At 40.1% G+C, this 19,772-nt stretch overlaps 1 protein-coding gene and 1 long non-coding RNA gene across 4 annotated transcripts in view; one reads left to right on the forward strand and one right to left on the reverse strand.

The window, feature by feature from the left end:
- Window positions 1–19,772, forward strand: part of Cep120 (centrosomal protein 120) — a 58,780-nt gene that overhangs the window by 21,010 nt on the left and 17,998 nt on the right. The window contains exons 11-20 of one of the 3 annotated variants that reach the window (XR_002382529.2): window positions 812–961; window positions 1,563–1,745; window positions 5,310–5,406; window positions 5,494–5,646; window positions 6,417–6,506; window positions 7,625–7,717; window positions 9,015–9,176; window positions 12,091–12,213; window positions 13,371–13,522; window positions 19,444–19,542. Coding sequence is in view for 2 of the 3 variants with exons in the window: in XM_040741810.1 (XP_040597744.1) it covers window positions 812–961; window positions 1,563–1,745; window positions 5,310–5,406; window positions 5,494–5,646; window positions 6,417–6,506; window positions 7,625–7,717; window positions 9,015–9,176; window positions 12,091–12,318; window positions 19,444–19,542 (1,255 nt within the window). In the remaining variant the exon portion in view is untranslated. Of the gene's footprint in view, window positions 1–811; window positions 962–1,562; window positions 1,746–5,309; window positions 5,407–5,493; window positions 5,647–6,416; window positions 6,507–7,624; window positions 7,718–9,014; window positions 9,177–12,090; window positions 12,319–13,370; window positions 13,523–19,443; window positions 19,543–19,772 lie in introns of those variants that run through there. The other 2 variants (XM_040741810.1, XM_005069045.4) reach the window with 2 other exon arrangements.
- Window positions 10,511–19,772, reverse strand: part of LOC110340731 — a 71,621-nt gene continuing 62,359 nt past the window's right edge. Inside the window, exon 3 of the long non-coding RNA XR_002382530.2 lies at window positions 10,511–10,625. This is a non-coding gene — a long non-coding RNA (uncharacterized LOC110340731). The remainder of the gene's footprint in view (window positions 10,626–19,772) is intronic.

The following is a 19,772-nucleotide window of genomic DNA, read 5'->3' on the forward strand; positions in this document are numbered from 1 at the left end:
GGGTGATATACAGGATATAGTTTTGTAAGAAAAGCAGTTTTTTACTAGTTGAGTTTAGATTTGATTACAGTTTCATATATGAATAACAAGATGAAATAAAGAATAGCAGGATAAAATTTAAGCAAGCATTACAGTATCTGTAAATTTGTGTTTAAATTCAGAGGTCTAAAGCAGTTAGGCTTATATTTAATCTCATATGATTTGTATGATGAAAAGAAGAAATTGTGTGTGTCACTTATTGGCTATATACGGAATAGATTCAATCTCTTTTATCTCAAATCTCTGTTCAAGACAGAGTACTATGAATGTGTCCTTTTGGCATTGCTGAAGGGCAGCAGTTCTTAACCTGTGGACCACAACCTCTTTGCAGGTTGAAGAAACTTTTCTTAGGAGTCACGTATCAGATATCCTGCATATCAGATATTTACATTACAGTTATTAAGTATCAATAAAGATAACTCTATGGTTGGGGTCACCACAACATGAGGAACTGTATTAAAGAGTCAAAGTATTAGGAAGGTTGAGAACCACTGGTATAAGGGTGTTTTAGCCCATAAAACAGGACATTATAATATAAAAGAAAATAGGTTAATAATTCTATCAAGCATTTCTTGAGTGCCTACTGTATGACAGAAATTGCTTCTTTCTAGGAATGATAAGATAAAATGGATACGCTTTAAATAAAGCACAGACCAGTATTCCTATTTTATCTTAAAATTTGTATTTGCTCATAATGTATGCTTCCAAAACATCTAGCCTTTCATGTCATCTATAGATTATACCATAAGACTTTGTGTTTCCTACATTCTAGGTACTCCTACCCATTCTTTGGCAGTGCGGCTCCTATTATGACTAACCCTCCTGTAGAAGTTCGGAAAAACATGGAAGTTTTTCTTCCCCAGTCTTACTGTGCATTTGATTTTGCAACTATGCCTCACCAGCTGCAAGACACCTTCCTGCGGTAAGGTATAGGCCCTTGTAAATGAGATGCCTTCACAGCATAAATTTATATAGAATTAAGCCTATAGTAGCGCCTGCACTTGAGAATCAAAAAACTAGTTTACTGATGTCAGCAACATCTGTCCTGTTGCAGAGTTTAACATGGTTTATTGTAAGTCCAAGCTTAGGTGTTAGAAGTGTTAGGGTAATCTGAGGAATGAGAGAGCCTGGAAGGGAGCAAGAATATTTAGTTTTGATCCTTGAGCCACCAAAAGTGTAGTATATTTTCTTCAATTTCATTTTAGATATGGGAAATAGGTTTTTCCAGAAACATTGGGTCTATGAAATGTGCTTTTCTCAGAGTATCATAGCCCAGATTTATTTGTTCTTAAAGGAGAATGAGGGTTAGCTCCAGGTTCGGTAATGACTTATGCAAATAACAGTGTTCAAAGAGTTTTCTTTATTGCTTAGAGATACAAACTCAAGTATTTGTTCTCTGGAAGCTGAGCCTTTAACCGTTGTGTTGAATAGCAAACATCTAACTATAGGAAGGCATTCAAAGACTGCTGTTTGGAAGGGACTGCTTCAGAGTTGACAGTGTGGACATGGTTTTCTCTCCTTAGGATCCCACTGCTGGTTGAACTATGGCACAAGGATAAAATGAGTAAGGACCTACTCCTTGGGATTGCAAGAGTCCAACTTTCTAACATCTTTTCTGCAGAAAAGACCCGGTTTCTGGGTGCTAATGGTGAGCAGTGCTGGCGGCAGACTTACAGCGAGAGTGTGCCTGTTATGGCAGCACAGGGGTAAGCCTTGCACAGCACTGGCTCTCTTTGCCCCTCTTTCTTTTGATGAATCTGGCCAAGAAACCAAACCCTTAGTCCCTCGGGTCTTCTTTCTGAATGCTTTTCTTTGACCTGGGGATGAGTTTCTTGTGGTTGGCTTATTAGCTTTTTGATGCCTATTTAATTAGAAAAGTAAAATTTTTGTGGCTATGGTATCATGATTCCTATTTAGACCACTTAGTGGTGGTCCTTTTCACCCTTAGCCTGAGAATTTTATTTATATATTGTGAGACAAAGGGAATATTAGTGCGCGCGCGCACGCGTGTGTGTGTGTGTGTGTGTGTGTGTTCTCTCCTGCCACCTGTGAGATATAAGGATTGAACTCTGTAAATGGAGTTCTTAACTGGTCTAGATAATAAAGAGCTGGAGTCAGCTATAGAGGGAAATGCTGAGAGATCAGAGAGAAGGAGCAAGCCACAGCACATCTTAACTGCTTAGCTTCTCAGCAGATAAGAGCGATTTCCTGTTCGAGGCTGGGCTGGACCGATAGCCTCCAAAACAATACAGAGAAACCCTGTCTCGAAAAACCAAAAAAAAAAAAAAAAAAAAAAAAAAAAAAGAGCGATTTCCTGCTTCTGCTTATATCCTGTTTCTACCCAGATACCTCACTTCTTGTCTGTCTGTACAGACCTCCAGACCTCTATGGTTAGCTAGTGGCAAGCTCCATTCTCTGACCCTCAGATAGGCTTTATTTGTACAAATAAGATATCACCACAGAACTCAGGTTGTCAGGCCTGTGTACAGAGCCTCTCTAAACCTTCTCACTGCCCCTAGCCTATGTGTGTGTATGGGAGGGTGGGGTCTGATTATATATGTATGTGTACCACATGTGGAGACCAGAAGACAGCATCAGATTCTTTGGATCTGGAGTTACAGGCCCTGGTAAGCTACCTGATCTGGGTGCTGGAAACCAAACTTGGGTATTGCAAGAGTAGCAAGTTCTCTTGACAGTTGAACCATCTCTCCAGCCCTTGGTTTGATGATTTTCAAAAGGAGCTGTTATTTACTATGGTGTTTGCTTTTGTTTTATTTGCAATGCTGGGGTCTTGTCCAGGGCTTTGTGCACATTGAGCTGGGGATCTGCTGCCAAGCTCTAGACCAGTTATTAGGATATGCCATTTGATCTCATTATTTTAAGTTTATAATATATTTTGTGTTATTTTTCATTAGGAATGCTATGATCTTTTTTGTTGTCATTGTTACATGTTTATTGCACTTTGTGGAAATTTAACTGTAAAACAAAAAAAAGTCAAAATTCTCCTAAGTTTTATAATATCCCTGAGATAAAAACAGTGCAGCAAGTCTAATCCTCAGCTGTGGTTTTTTTCCACTTGAAAAATATTTTAAGATTTGCCTGAAATTTAAAGCCTGAGAATGATATAAATACTAGTTTTCAGTAACGGGTTTTAAGTTGTATTATCACTCATGGCTTGGGAATAGCAGTGATAAGACACTTGTCTGGCACACACCAATCCCTGGCTTCAGACACCAGCACCTACAAGAGAATAACAAGAGTGCTCTGGTTGGTTTTGTCAACTTAACATGACCTAGAGCCATCATGGAAGAAGGACTTGCCTTGACCAGATAGGTCTGTGGGCATATCTGTGTGGCATTGCCATACTGCTAACTCTCGTGAGAGCCCAGCCCACTGTGTGTGCGTGTGGTACCATCTCTGTGGAGTGTGTGAGAAAGCTCCTGAGCACGAGACAGAAAGGTCACATAAGCAGCATCCTGCCATCCTTTAGTTCCTGCCCTGACTTCCCTCAGCAATGGACTGTAATCTGTCAGCCAAATAAAATCCTTTCTCCTCAAGTTGCTCTGGGTTATTTTTTGAATTTTATTGCTACAGTAAAAACATGTTTTCATATTTTAATCATTGAAATTTGTCAAACTACCTTTTTGAGTTAACATTAAATAAAAATTGAAGTTCAAGTCAATATTATATACCATTTATCCTCTAAATAAAAACCTAGTGAGAATGTAGAAAGAAAAAAAAAACAAGGTTCAGCAAAAATCTGAGATGTAAAGGTACCACTAAAAATTCACTTTACTCTTATCCACCCCGAGTCACAGCCAGAGATGGGGAGGTTTGTGAAAAGCTTTCTTTCCTTTGTGGATATGGAACAGTGCCTGGAGAATCCGTTATCTGTTAACAGTTATTTTACTTCATTCTGTTACAGAAAAAAACTCTCTCTTAAAGCCCAGCATTCTTTTTGTTGTCATAAGAATATAATCAAGTCAGTGGTAGTTGAAGCTGTTTAATGTTCTTTAGTTATTTTCTGATTTGTAGACAGAAGTTTTAGATTCACTGAGAACTTCAGTTGTGTTCAAGCTTTTTCTCCAACATAGTAGTGTTTCGCTTAAACATCTTTTCTTTTACCTTGTGTTTGCTATGGCATATGTGTGGAGGTCAGAGGACCACCTTGTGGAGTTGGTTTTCTTCTGGGTTCGGGGATTCAGCTCAGGTTGTCAGGCTTGGTAGGAAGCGCCTGTATCCACTGGGCCATCTTGCTGGCCCAAGTACTTCATTAAAAAAAAAAAAAAAAAAAAAAAAAAACCGAAGCTGGAAGAAAAATAATGTGGATTTGGTTACCTAAAGAGCAATTAATTATATGAGATCTATTTATTGAAGTTTTGTTTTTAGACAATATTATTATGTTTTTAGTTGCTAAACTTTCCTTTTCCTTGAATGTTTTGCTTTTTTTTGTTGTTTAATAAGTAATACAGTTCTGTGATATGGAAGATTCTAGTTATGGCTAAAATAGTATATAATTGCCTTACCAGGAAAAGATTAATGTGTGTGTGTATTCATTCCAGAAAGGAGGCAAATTTTGAATAACTTAATAAGCAGGTGGGGGGGCTGCTGAGTATCTCTCACTGTAAATGCATTAAATGTATTTCAGAGACAGTAAAAATTACATTTTTGTGCTGGATGTAGTTGGGTGGAAAAACTGTTGCCCAGCATGCATAAAGACCCAACAACAAAACAAAACTATGAAAAAGACCCCTCACATTTAAAAATTCATGTGTATGACATGAGAACTAATTCAAACAAGAAAAAGATAGAGCTGTCAGTGTGCATGCTTGTACATCTGCAGAGGAACAGAGAATAGGAAGTAAATGCAGTGTGGCTGCTCACCCTTTTAATCCCAGCACTCAGGAGGCAGAGTAGGCTGACCTTTGTGAGTGTAAGGCTGGCCTGGCCTACATAGCAAGTTCCAGGCCAGCCAAGAGAGGAAATGTCCATTGCCAATAATTATCTGTGGCTGTCTCACTTTTTATTTTGCCTTTTCATTTCTCAGAACAAGTACACAGCTGCTTAGGTATGTAATGCTTAAATGTAAGTATTAAGATACTGTGCTGCTCAAGTAAAAGCACACATTTGAGAGGCCATGAAGGATGCCGGCCCAGCGTAAGCAGCAAGAGTGGGGTGCAAGAAATGCTACTCCTGCATGCTCTAGGCTAGGCAGTGGAAAGAAAAGCAAGTGTCTGTGAACCTGAAGAAAATTCCCATTTCATTTGTAGATCAAATAACAGGATAGTGGATCTTTCTTACACGGTGACTCTGGAAGACTATGGACTAGTGAAAATGCGTGAGATCTTTGTATCTGATTCGTCTCAGGTAAATATATTTGTCGTCAGAGTCCCTAACCAGGAATGAAGGTGTATAAATGTGCACGTGTCACATACACTCTCTTTCACATCGTAGGGTTTGTCTGCTGTGCAGCAGAAGCTGTCCTCTCCTCCTCCAGCTCCGTGTCCTTCTGAGATCCAGATGGAGCCTCGAGAGACCTTAGAGTACAAGGCTGCGCTTGAGCTAGAGATGTGGAAAGAGATGCAGGAAGACATATTTGAAAGTCAGGTAGACTGAAATTGTATTCTAAAATCTCTGTTTCGTCTACCTCCTTTATGTTTTCCTTCTCTACAGCTGGGTTTTCTCTCCATGGTCTTGTCTATCTTTGACTATCAACAACATTTTAAGATTTATTTTTATTTTTTTAGCCATATGTATGCATGTGTGTTGGTGTGGGTATGTGCACACGAGTGCAGTTGCCCATGGAGACGAGAAGAGGACATTGGATCCCCTGGAGTTGCAGTTATAGGTGCTTGTGAGCTGCCTGATGTGGCTGCTGGGAACCAAAGTTGGGTCCACTGTAAGAGCAGTCTGAGCTCTTACTGGCGAGCCCTCTCTCCAGCCACACAGAGGGCTGCTGCTTACTGGCTTGCTACACATGGCTTTCTTGCTTGCTTTTCTTTATAGAACCTGAGACCACCAGCCCAGGGATGACACCACCCTGGGTTGGGTACTTCCAAATTACTCATTCATTAAGAAAATATCCTATAGGCTTGTGTACAGCCAAATCTTGTGGAGGCGTTTTCTTAACTGAGGTTCCCTCCTCTCAGATGACTTCAGCCCTGAGGACCCAGTGCCCTCTTCTGGCCTCGTTGGGCACCAGGCATGCATGGAGTACACAGACATACATGCAGACAGAACATCCATACACATAAAAAAAAAAAGGACAAAACAATGTTTTAAATGCCATTGGTAATCCATTAGTTCCTAAACTGAAAACTTCTTTTGCTTATTTGAAATATTTGCCATTTTCAAGTGACTGTTTCTTCCTTTTATAGCTAAAGCAGAAAGAACTGGCTCACATGCAAGCTCTTGCAGAAGAATGGAGAAAAAGGGACCGGGAAAGAGAGTCACTAGTGAAGAAAAAGGTACAGAAAAAAACCTGTGAAAACAGAGAGCAAAGGGAGAACATTTGTGATGGCTTCTAGGTACATTGCAGAGTCTTTGGAAGGAATAAACTTTCTAGTTCCCAGAACAAGACAGACAGACGAGTAACTAATGAGCCTTGAGCAAAGCCAAAAGAAAAGAACACTTTAAAGTCTCCGTTCCTAAGAAATGGTCATTAAATGGGCCTGCGCATGTCTTAAATATTGTCCTCATCTACTGCTCTGTATAAGAAGAATTGTGGGGAGAATTCATGTATTGTATATTGTTGAATTCAAGAGAGCTGGGCAGCAAGTTAATGTTTTGAGGTTTTTACTTTTTTATGCTAATGACTTTTTTAAATGTTAAAGTTTGAAAATTCAAACGATGAACTAATTTGAGAAATTAATAAAATTGCCACAGTGGGACAAATCCAGCTTGTGCTCTTGCTCTCCTCAAAGAAATTGGTTTCAATATCAAGAGTTTAAAATGAAGAAATGAACCATACCAACTAGGACGTAGCGCAGTGGTAGGCACACATGGCTAGCATGTACATGGCCTCACATTCAATCCTCAGCATTGCAAAACACGTGACAGAAAAGCTTCAGCACGTAAGTTTTGGTTTGCTCTTTTGGTGGTAAAGATTCTCTCCAGTTGACATTTTTATTGGTTTCCATGTATACTGCCATTTCTAGCATCTGAGCTTGAGTTTATGAGCCCAGGGCTACTTAGTAGCTCTTGAGAAGGCTGGCTCTGAGGCTGCAGCTGCGGCTGGGTTATAGCAGGTACACGGCATCCTGGGTTCCATCTCTGATGTCACAAATGAATGAAACTGGAAGTAAAAGCAAGTAGATCTTAATGCTGCCTCGTATCCCTCACATTCAAAGGCAGATGTGGAGTCATCTCTCTCATCCCAAGTACATTTTTGAAAGTAAAGATTTCATTTTGTCTTAAAGTGCTCTATTTTGGAAGCATCTTGTGTCCTAGGAAGCACTAAGATAGGTGATTGGTCTTAAAAATTTTGCAGACTACAGTAAAATGAAGTGTGCATTGGGGGAGACCTTTGAGACATGCACTGTGTTTTCTTGAACATGAAGATCATTTTTATTTTTCTGTATTTTAGGTAGCTGAATACAGTATTCTAGAAGGCAAACTTCAAAAAGCCCTCACTGAGCTTGAGAACCGAGAGCAGCAGCTTGCCAGTGCGGAAGTGGAGGTACCACATCTCCCTGACCTTGGTGCCCTGGGTTGTGGAGTCCACCCCCTTATCTCGATTGTTCTCTGATTATGTGACAGGCATTGCATGGTTATTGTGTTTCAGACACAGAGACGATGTGTTAGGATGCTAGGATTCAGCAGAGGAGCCATGTCACTGAACCACTTTTGCTCACTTCTGCAGTAGTGGTTTTATGGTAACTTAACCATTCTGTGCAAGAATTTTTAGTGTTTTACGCCAGGTGGTGGTGGCACATACTTTTAATCCCAGCACTTGGAAAGCAGAGGCATGTAGATCTCTGTGAGTTCAGGACCAGCCTGGTCTACTAAGCGAGTTCCAGGACAGCCTCCAAAGCCACAGAGAAACCCTGTCTCGGGAAAAAAACCAAACCAAAACAAAACACAAAAAACACAAAAACAAATTGGATCCCAAGACGTATGGAAATTTGTTGTAACATCATATATAGTTAACAGTGTATTAGGTATTAACTAAATTACACCCTAGGACTTTTCTGTAAAATACAAATGTATAATTCACATAAATTATGTTAAACTTATAAAACATAAAAGTAACTACAATATTGTTTATATGTCTCTTTTCTAACTGTAATGTTTAAGATTTCATCGATAAATACTCTGACTTTATCATTTACATTTCTAGAGTTTTTAAATGAGTTAGGTGTATTGGCCTAATTAAATCTATCTTCTAAATGGTTAGGCAGAAATTAGAAACTTCTAGTTGAAGAAACAAACTCAGTCACATTTTTATAAAATAAAAATAAGAGTTTTAAGTGGTTAGGACCCTGTCAACTGTATATATAAGTTGTGTGGCTTGTACAATATTAGCATTGACTAATTGAAAATCAGTATGTATAAACATTTAAGCCTAATGACTAAAGAGGGCATGAATTAAGTTTGTAGTGTATGCATGTGCGCATGCATTTTGGCACGCACGTGCACTTGTTTGTGCATGCTGGTGGAGGCCAGAGGCCAGCCTTGAGTTTTCTTAGGAATGAATTCCACAGACTGATAAGCAGGCTGAACTTTCTGTAGAGCTCCAGGATCTGCCAATTTCTTCCTCCCCAGCCCTGGGAATACAGTGTGCCCCACTGTGCTTTCATATGTGGGTGCTGGGGTCATGTTCAGGCTACTGTGCTTATGAGGCAACTACTTTGTGGACTGAACCATCTCCTCAAGTCAGTTTATAAGTATTTGACCTTGACTAATCTAAGGCTAGGAGACGACAGCATCATGCAACTAGTGATCCGCTAGCCTGCTAAGGATGTGTTTCCCTTCAGCTTCAGAGAGAGAGAAAGGAACTGCAGTCAGAGCGGGAGCGGAACCTTCAGGAACTTCAGGACTCTGTCCGCAGGGCCAAAGACGACTGTGTTCACCAAGTGGAGCTGGAGAGGCGGAAGCTGAAGCAGCTGGAAGAGGACAAGCACCGGCTTCAGCAGCAGGTGCTGAGTTGTCTGGTTCTAGAACCAAAGTGCTGAAACTCACTGTGATTTGGACTGGTGTATTTACTGCAGAGATTCCAATTTAAGTGGGATGTTTTTAAGCTAAAGCTAAGGGACTGTATTACTATAATTTTCTTACCCTTAGAACCATTTGTGTGAAACTGTAGGATTCCAGGTAACTTAAAATGTAAAAGCTTTTTCTGTAAATGTCCTTTTAGCAACGTAGACATTTGTTAGGACCTGAATGCTAGAAGTATACCAAAATAATCCCGTGCTTTCTAGAAGCTACATTTTGTAAGACAAGTGTCTGTCTTCTTCTTGCTGCCTCCGTTTCAGTCCGTTCATGTGCCCATCGCTCCAGGAGGCAGTTGCTGGAGTTCTCCCTAGCCAGGTCACTTAGGTGGAACGGGCATCCTCATGTTCACATTTGCTGACTGTGCCCACATCAACACTTGTTCTTAGTTTTACTATCCCCTTCTCAACTATTGCCCCCTGCTCCCCCGCAAACACACACACCTTCCTCCACTCTCGGCCTCATCTGTGCCATCCTGCAGCCTTTCTCTTTCCCCTTGTCTAGCCATTAGGCTTCCAGCTTGTTCCAAGCTCAGGGCTTACTCCTGCTCTTCCTCCACAGTTAGAGTCAAGACCTTTTCTCTGCACTCTCGTCCTCCACTTCACATTGCTCTTTTGATATCCTTACATGGACATTTTAAAGGCACTTTAAACCAGTCTTTCCACTATACTTACCATGTCATTTGTGTTGATGACAGGCCATCTGAGTTCATGTTGCAGCCAGGTAGTTTTGAAAATTGGGAAGCATGTCGCTTTTGAAAACCTTCCCCTGCCTTTCCACCATTCATAGGGTGGTGATGAGGGTTACTGGCCCCATAACTTGTGACAGTTTCTACCCACCTGTGTGCCTGACATCATCCTCCTGTTCACCTCTACTGTGTGCTTTCTGACTACGCTGCTCTCCCGTCAGCACACCTTGCTAGTTTTCCCCACAAGACTCATTGTGTTCTGTTTGCCATGGGCCCTGTAAATTCTACATCCTTCCTTTAATTTGAGCAAAATGTCACTTACCCCAGATACTTCCAAGTCCAGCTAAGCTTTTGTTAAATGCACTTCTGTAATATCACTTTCTTTTTCTTTACAGTGTACCAGTTCTTTTCATTTAATGACCATCCAATCAGTTTCAGATTGTTACTCCATAAAAACTGTTTGGTTTATAGCACTGTCCTGGAGCCCAGCCTGGGTGTCGGCAGTGATAGGGGCTCAATAAATATTTGTAGGAAAGGGAGGCAAAAGACCAGGCTGTTTAAAATTCAGCTTATCTTTCTTGAAAAATTTCAGTGTAGATTAGATGTGTATGATGAATGCTTCAGAGCCTTCTGTTATGAATAGTTTCCATAGTAGCTCAAGGTTCTCTCACCCACATTGTTTACATGGCTGTAAATATTAAATGAGACCCACAGTAAAAATCAAGTTAACATACAAATGTAGGTATTATCATGAGACTCACCATTAGTAGTGCTTTTCTTTCATCTCAAGGTTTAGTCATCTAGAGCAAAGGCATCACGGATCAAGGGAGTGCTTGAAACACACACTTCCATCTCCTATCACATCCACACCATCCCAAGATGGGGTCACTGACTCACAGTTCTGTAAGAACCTTGGTGAGAATTTGTATTTTGGAAAAGTTATCCAAGGCACAATTTTATTCTTGATGCACAGTTTTAATCAGGAGAGAGATGGATGAATTTTCCAGTTTTCTCAAGGAGCATAAGCAAAGTCTTTGACATGTACATGTCACATTTTAGGCATAAGAAAAATGTGGGACCATTACAATGACATGGTTTTATATATTAAATATGCTATTCTAATTAGACTGGTAGAAGAGACAGTTAAACACAAAGAGAACGGATGAAGGTAAAAGTACCTGTATTCAAATAGGTAAAAGCAGGCACTGGAACTCAGTGATAGATGTCGTCCCAATGACAGAATCCATCATGCCCTAATAGCTTTTACCTTTTTAACTGGGTTGTAATGACAATAATTGCATATGACAATGTCTGTGAATGGTGAAGAACCAAATATACTATTACTGTATTTCTTGCTTAAAATATAAAAGTCGGGGCTAGGAAGTTGGCATGGTCATAGAAGGTACTGGCTGAGCAAACATCTGGACCTGAGTTGGGATCCAACTAGCTATGTAAAAAGCTGGGCATGGTGACATGCACCTACAATCTCAGTACTGGGAGGCAGAGGCAGGAGGCTCCCTGGGGTTCAGCACATCAGTCAGTCGGTGACTGCTCCGGGTTCAATGAGACAGAAACCTCCTTTCAGAGTAGATGGAGAGTAGGTGACAGATGCTGATACTGACTTCCAGCACATACATCATGCACACAAAAGCAAAGGGATTTTTAAAAGTGAGATCACCTCAGAATGGTTTCTGCTGATTTTGGAAAACTGAATATGTAGAAACTTGTCATGTAGGTAGCAGCAGCTTCTTCTAAAGATTGCAAATGTTGCATCGCTTACAGAGCCACCGTGCTCAGCCAAATGAACATGTTTCTGCCCTCTGTTAAGTACTTAATGAAGCCGCCCCCTCCCCCTTCCCCATAACTTAGGGTTTGGGAGCTTTCATCAGAACTCTCTGCTCCTCATTACCCCTTGGGTCTTTGGGATTCCTTTAGGAGTTTGGCCCTTTGATCCTTGATTTTTTTTTTTAACCTAATTCTTAAGAAGAAAAGGCTTTTCCTTCTTTTGCGAGTTTTCCAAATATTCTACCATGGCATGCTTTTGGGTAATAATGACAAAGTGTTGATCAAATTGTACAATGTCAAGATGGGCTCATGATTGCTTTCAAACAGCTACATGCAATGGCTCTAATATACTGTCTCTCTATGTACAGCTTAATGATGCTGAGAAAAAGTATAAGATTTTGGAAAAAGAATTCCACCAGTTAAAGGATCAACAAAGCAACAAACCAGAGATACGGTTGCAGTCGGACATAAATCTCCTCACCCTGGAAAAGGTACCTATGTCAGCTCCTGTCAGCATAACTAGCTCCAGTGATCAACTCAAAGTCACTACTAATTTGAGTGTCTACATTGCTGTGCCACTCTGCAGAGAACGCAAGGTGTGTGGCGGGTTCAATTGGTTGTGCCTGCGTGAACAGAACTGACCATTATAGGAATAAAGGAATTTAAAAGCTGTCAGGGCTGGACAGTGGTGGCACACACCTTTAATCCTAGTCCTTGGGAGGCAGAGGCAGGCAGATCTCTTGTTAGTTCCAGGACAGCCTGGTCTACAGAGTTAAGTTCCAGGGCAGCTACGGCTACACAGAGAAACTGTCTCAAAAAAGCAAACAAACAAAAAACTGTCAGAAGGTGAAAGACCAGGCTTAAAATGGGAGTAGGTGCGTTTAGAAGCAAGGTATAGCCAGGGGCGTTTCCGTGTACTCAGGGTGCTCCTACTGTTGCCATATCCAGGATCTTAGATCCTGTTTCTAGTGCTGGCCTTTCAGTGTTGTGGTGATCTTTGTTATGGTTCTGTTTCTCTGCTTTCTGGACTTGATGTCCTGCACAGGAGCAGAGACCCACATTCCCTAGCCTTTAGCTTAGAGAAGGTATATTCATTCTGCTTTGTTTTCTGTGGTTCAGATGCGCTCGTGCCTGCCATTCATACTGGAATTCCCCATAAGCAGATTGTGCAGTGGTTAGCCATTGCAGAGTATGACGTCAGGACCTAGGATGACACAGTGGGAGAAGGTGCCCGTTGCCCAGCCTGATGACCTGGGTTCAAGCTCTAGGAAGGACAGAAATGCCTACTGCAAGCTTTCCTTTGACTTCCACATGTGGGTTCTGGTACACACACACACACACACACACACACACACACACACACACACACACTTTTATAAGATTGAGCTTTACTATATGTGTGTGTGTATATATATATATGTACATATATATACATGTATGTTTATGTGTATATATATTTGCATGAGTGTATGCCATGAATGTGCAGGTACCCACAGAAGTCACAGAGGGCATCTGATCCCTTAGAGCTGGAGTTACAGGTGCTGGGAACTGAACTTGGGTCCTCTGGAAGAGCCACAAGTGCTCTTAACTGCTGAGCCATCTCTCTAGCTCCATAAAATATTTTTTAAAAAGTGTGAATATCCAACAGCCATCCAAAGGTGGGCATATGCGTTGAGATCTGAGAAGAGGAGGAAACAACAATGCAGAGAGCTGTGAGAAGTTGTCCAGGGAGTCCTTCAGAGGCACTGAGGCGAGAATTAGAACTCACAGACGGCCAGCCTAGAGTATAGCGTGCACCAGGTAGGTTTAAAACACTGGCTTTTAAAGCCATGTCAAGGGAATTAGGTTTCTCTGAGTCATGCATAATGGCAGTTGCCATCTTGGACACATATCCATGTGACCGTCCCACACTCTGACTCGGCCACTTAGTTGTGTCACAGTTGATAGCTTCTTCTATTTATTTCGTATTGTTTAAGCAGGGGTAATAAAATGAACAAAACGCTTAGCATAGAACCTGGGGCATTTTCTCTTTTATTTAAACTTTGTCTTTTAACATTGCTGTTACTTTCTATGTTATATTTTCTGTTTGTAAGTAAAATCGACAGCTTTGAAATTGAGGGATGGAATGCAAGCAAGGAATGCATTGGCCATGCACAGGGTATAAAGCTAAGTTGTTTCTTCTAGTTTGAATTTTATCACAGGTTTTCTTGTCTTTGATGGTGAAAGAGCAAAACTCTCAGTAGAACTCCATTACTATAGAATGACCATTTTAACTGAAGACCGAGTTCACAGAGATGGAGAGTTTGTGACTAGGCAAATGTTTGAGTGGCTTCCTGAAACTAGCTTCCTGTTTTTATTTGTGAATTAAGTAGAATAAATGATTTTATTTAAAATGGAAAAAATATTTTAAAAACAACAAACATAAAACCCTTGAATAGTATCCAACTTTTAAGTAGTAGAGTAATGGATCTTTACATTTTTTGAAAAGAAATCCAACTATTGTTTAATATATAAGGATATAAGAGGTATGAACAGGCCTGATGTAGTGGCCCACACCTTTAATCCCAGCACTTGGGAGGCAGAGGCAGGTGAATCTCTGTGACTTTGAGGCCAGCCTAGTCTACAGAATGAGTTTGAGGACAGCCAGAGTTACATAGTTAAGATCCTTCCTTCCTTCCTTCCTTCCTTCCTTCCTTCCTTCCTTCCTTCCTTCCTTCCTTCCTTCCTTCCTTCCTTCCTTTTCTTGGAGGATATGACCTGCCTCTTTAAAGAAAGATCTGAATATAATGATCTACTAAAAAGCTTTGTCGCCGGGCAGTGGTGGCACACGCCTTTAATCCCAGCACTCGGGAGGCAGAGGCAGGCAGATCTCTGTGAGTTCGAGGCCAGGCTGGACCGACAGCCTCCAAAACAATACAGAGAAACCCTGTCCCATAAAAACAAAAAAAAAAAAAGAGAGAGAGAAAATAATAAAATAAAAAAAATAAAAAGCTTTGTCTTGAGTTCCTCTGAGTAGCAGTTCTAAACTGTTTGCTCTCAAGACCCTTTAACACATCACAGGAAAAGGATATATTTCTTATCTATAGATAAGAGTGTTATTGATTAGATTGATTAGACTGCTGGCTTAAAAGATAAAACTAGAAGTGCATTAAAATACTTATTCATTTAAAATATAAAACCTGAGGTAGGCAAAAAGGCTCGGTAGCTAGGGTGTATGATACCAACTGTACAGCCTGAGTTGCACCCTTGGAACCACCTTTGGAGCCCTGTGGAAGGAGAGAAATAAGTCTCCAAAGTTGCCTTCACATGTACACCCTCTCCCCAAATCCACTCATCAAGGAATGAAAAAAAGACAGTGACGCCTCAGCATTATTGTGAAAGTAATTTTGACCTCCTGAAACCTGAGGTCAGACTCTCATTTGACGATTCTCATACCTCAGTTATCTCAAAAACAAAACTCAGTCTCATCCACTAACAACTACTTTCATATTCTTTAAAAATTTTGTATTTTTACACCATAGGGTCCGCCATAGAAATAAAAACTCAAGTTACTTTTAAACTTCATTTTTCCTGTTATGCGTAATGAAAAGAACAAGACTCATTAACCATTAAATATTAAGAATTATGTATGCTGGGTGGTGGTGGCGCACGCCTTTAGTCCCAGCACTCCAAAGGTAGAGGCAGGTGGATCTCTGAATTTGAGACCATCCTGGTCTACAGAGTGAGTTCCAGGACAGCCTTCAAAGCCACAGAGAAACCCTGTTTAAAAAACACAAAGAACAAAAGAGTACCAGGAATGTGCTGAGAGGAATGGTCTGTGAACTGTCTCTAGTAGAACAAAAGCATGCTTCCAGCATGTTTTAAGTATACAGTAGAACAACTTTTTAGCTTTTTTAGAATTTTCTTGTAAGTCTTTTGGGAACCAGAAGAGGGCAGTGTCTTATTCTGAAATAGTAACAGATAAAAAGCATGGAAATGCCAGCCAGTGAAACTGTCTGAACTGGCTTACCAGAGTCTGAGGAAGAACTTGGCTTTTTGTTGTTGTTTCTTTCTTTCTTTTTTTTTTTTTTTTAAGACAGATGCACTATGGTAGCTGTGGCTGACCTTGAATTTATAGAGATCTGCCTGCTTTTGCCCTGTTAGTGTTGGGATTATGACACCTTGCCTACCTACCTGTTCCTAATATAACATATCTATTCATTTTCACCGAAAGAGTCTAAAGTTAACACAAAGTTAAACTTTTACCAAGTAACTCTTGATTTCTTTTATTATTACAAAAGTAAGTAGTTTACTGTTGTATATGTGCCTGTGTGAGTGCAGGCACTTGCATGCCATGATGCGTGTGTGGATGCCGGACGACAGCTCCTGGGAGCTGGTTCCCTCGTCCACTGTGAGCTCCCAGGCTTATGTTGCAAGTGCTTCTACCCTGAGTCATCTCACAGCTCCTGCCCCCCCCCCCACGGTTCTGAAACCTGTCTTCTACCTTACCTCAAGACGGCCTAGCACCCAGTTGATGGCCCCAGCCGGGCGCTGAGATTACGCATGTGAGCCATGGCACTCGAGCATGGGAGTTTTCTTTCACCTAGCAAGAAAATGCTGCTTACATAGTTTTTAAATGGTTGGCACTTTAAAATATGGAAAGCATATATTTTAGTAGCACATACAGAGTTTGAAAAATCAACATAGTAAAAGAATGTCAGCATTTTTAATCATGCTAAAATTTGTGTCATATTTAAGAATATTTTGGTATCTAGTGTGTCACCACTCTTAGAACAAATAGGAAAGATGGCAGAGAGGGAAAGCATGTTTTCCTTTGGATGTTTCACTTTTAAACACGGTTGCATGATTTCAGAGATGACTTGGAGTAGTAAATGACCATGACTAATTTAATCCAAAGGAAACCATTTGGTGTTCCATATAGTAGGTTTAAACAGCCTTGTATAGAGGTAAAATCTGAGGGGAACTCTACAATTTAGGCAAGCAGAAGAAAGAAACAAGAAAAGAATTGGTAGGCCATGAAGCTGGTTGAAGAGGGCTGCAGGATACAGGGACACAAACATGACTGGGTGCTGGGGTTTCCTATGTAAAACCCTGAAGTAGGTTGAGCAAGAAGTACAGAAATTACATTTTGGATCCTAGGCAAATAGTGGTAGCAAATTTGTCAGTATAGAGTGAATTGATAGCAGTTTGCAGGACTTGCAAACATATTTAAAACTGGGATGATATGAGACTCTTATTGTCAAGGGGAGAGGAGAAGAGCTTGGGCTGCACATGTGACGATAGAAACGGAAAAGGAAAATCTGTGTTCAAGGGACAAATAGGTAGCTCCTTGTGAGGGGTTAGACCTGGGAATGGATAAAAGACAAAGAGAATGTTGTGCCATCATAGGGGAATCAGGAAATTTTCTTTTGCAATCTGGGTTGACTTAGGTCCTGAGCTATCTTGTTTCAGGGCCATTTAACTTAGCTGATGGTGTGTCACTTCAGTCATGGAACAATGAAACCATAAATAAAATTGCAAGCCTGGGATGGTAGTGCACACCTGTTGCGCCACCCCTGTTAGTGCAAGAGGACAAGAAGTCAAAGAAACCACTAACATTAAGGACTTTAGGCTGGCTTTTGTGTGCCCTGAAATTATATTAACAATTTGGAAGTCGTCTAAGAATGTGTGTTTGGAGATAGATGCTCCCCCACCACATGCACACACGCACACACCTCAGCTTTATGTATGCCTAACCAAGACCTGAACAAAGGCAGTATAAATGCTAACTTGGAGGGGAATCTCACTGGGTCCCGCCCCCTAAGCAAAGAACAATAGGCACCAAGAGACTGAGAAAGGGAGAGAGAGCTTTTCCCAGGGATGATCCCCAACTGGCTCTTCAATACAAAGTGGTCAGCCCTAGAACATATACATGCAAGCAACATTAAATGGATTTAGCTGCTTGTTTTATATATCTATGCAAACATACACACATACATACATACATCACACACACATATATATATGTAAACAATAATAAAAGAAAAAGAGGTCCTGAGTGTGAGAGGGACTGGAGGGGACATGGGAGCAAGTGTAGGGAGGGAAAAGAGAAGTTATTATATTTTAGTGTTAGTGAGTAATAAAATTAAATAAAACCCAAAAATTTTTGGCTACATGTATTATTCAAGGATTTGGGTCCATATAATTCTTTAGAATCATAAGCACCATATCCTTAAGAAAAAGTAGTTAGGGATTATTGATCAGAATGGATTGGTGCCTCAGATTTGCCGGTAAGTTTTTAGAAATAAAAATATTATATGCAGAATGACACGTTTTAAATTAGTGTATGTAACTATTAAAGTATGAATTATCTTTATATTTATGCAAAATTGATAGAACTGTCTAGTCCTTACTGTTGGAGTAGGTCCATCAGGCCTCATCCTTGGTCTGGTCCAGACCTTGTCCAGGCCCCATATGCATGCTCTCAGAGACTGTCTCTGCTCCACTGAGGTATGGCTTGTTGTTAAATTACCAAGTGAAGTATATGAATCACTGGGCGTAAGTGGAGGGATTATCTCCAGTAATCTCAGCAATATCATTCAGCTCAAGATGCTTGAGTCTAGTTGTGAAATGTCAACACATCTGAATCCAAGCACTAGGGATTTGCAAAGCACAAAGACCTCCACTCCAAGTAGTCATATATAACTGCAGGGAATGTTCTGGTCCTTTGTGACGGGGAGTTGGCAGTCTGCTTTTCCTGTCATTTGATTTTGCTCTGAATCTTCTAACATTAGACTTTTTATAGTGTCTTCATTTTTGTTTTTCTCCTAAAACATTAGGAGTTGTATCTATGAGAAAAACTAAACTTGATTTTTTAAAAAAAATCAGCTAGTTCAGAGTAGCAGTGTTGTACTGTAATTCAAGCAGATTATTATATTATCACTTAATAGTAAAACTGTCTGCTGGCTACATGAATTTGCTTGGTACATGATTTTTAAGCACTGAGTGAGTACATTCCAGAACATAGCCAAGTTGGCTTTAGTTCATGTACAACAGATTGCCTGCTGCAAGCATAAATAACCAGATTTTTAATTTAATCACTTTAGTGTTTTTCTTTATATATTTCAGGAAAGATAGAAAATAAAAGTGAGATGTGTGTTATTGAGGAACATTATTTTTTTCTTCCTCTTGGGTTTATTTTAACATTCTTAAAATATTTTTACATTTTTTGACTTTGCATCTTTTAGTAATTTGCTTTCTGATAAAACAGTGCACCATTTCCAGGGCTCTATGTTTTTGCCAAAAGTTAAAGTATCTCCCCAGCTCTCCTTATTACAGGACAGAATTCCACCTAATCATGGGCCTCACAAGGAAAGTCAGCCTACTGAGATTAGAGCGCCAGCTAACGTGGAATGTTAACAGTTAGAGCTGTCTTTTGTTAAAAAATGAATGTATTTTTCACTCTGTGTAATATACACATTTATAGTAACTGTCTGGAGGTTAAGACTAATTCAGTTCTTTTTAGTCTAGCCTGCAAGGCAATAAAAATAATACTATATTTTAAACAAGAAAATGTTCATGTGCCATAATATTTATAGTAAATTATGTAACAGCTTTAGACTATGTCATATGTCACGCTGTATAAACTCTTTTCTTAAGCCCGACTCTTTGTATATATTATCTTTCAGTGATTGCACACAGTGGTATAGTGTTTCACTTGATATGATTTTAATCACTGTTAGGTTGAACTTGAAAGAAAGTTGGAATCTGCAACCAAGTCTAAACTGCATTACAAGCAGCAGTGGGGACGAGCTTTGAAAGAACTTGCCAGACTCAAGCAGGTATGTGGTTGAAGTGGACTCTGTCTCCCCTCACTGCTTTGTAAGTTTCCTGTTTGACATTGTATGTTAGAAGTTTGCAGTGGCCTCTCCAGTGCTGTGGTCAAAGATCAAGACTGTTTGGGTTTGTTTTTTAGTGTGCAGAACCCTCTTTTCATAATTAAAAGCTGCTTTTTTTGTTTTGTTTTGTTTTTTTTAGTTTTAGTTGTCAGCTTTCTTGTTGGAAATAATTA

This window comes from Mesocricetus auratus, unplaced genomic scaffold, assembly GCF_017639785.1.
Source record: "Mesocricetus auratus isolate SY011 unplaced genomic scaffold, BCM_Maur_2.0 Super-Scaffold_6730, whole genome shotgun sequence".
NCBI lineage: Eukaryota > Metazoa > Chordata > Mammalia > Rodentia > Cricetidae > Mesocricetus > Mesocricetus auratus.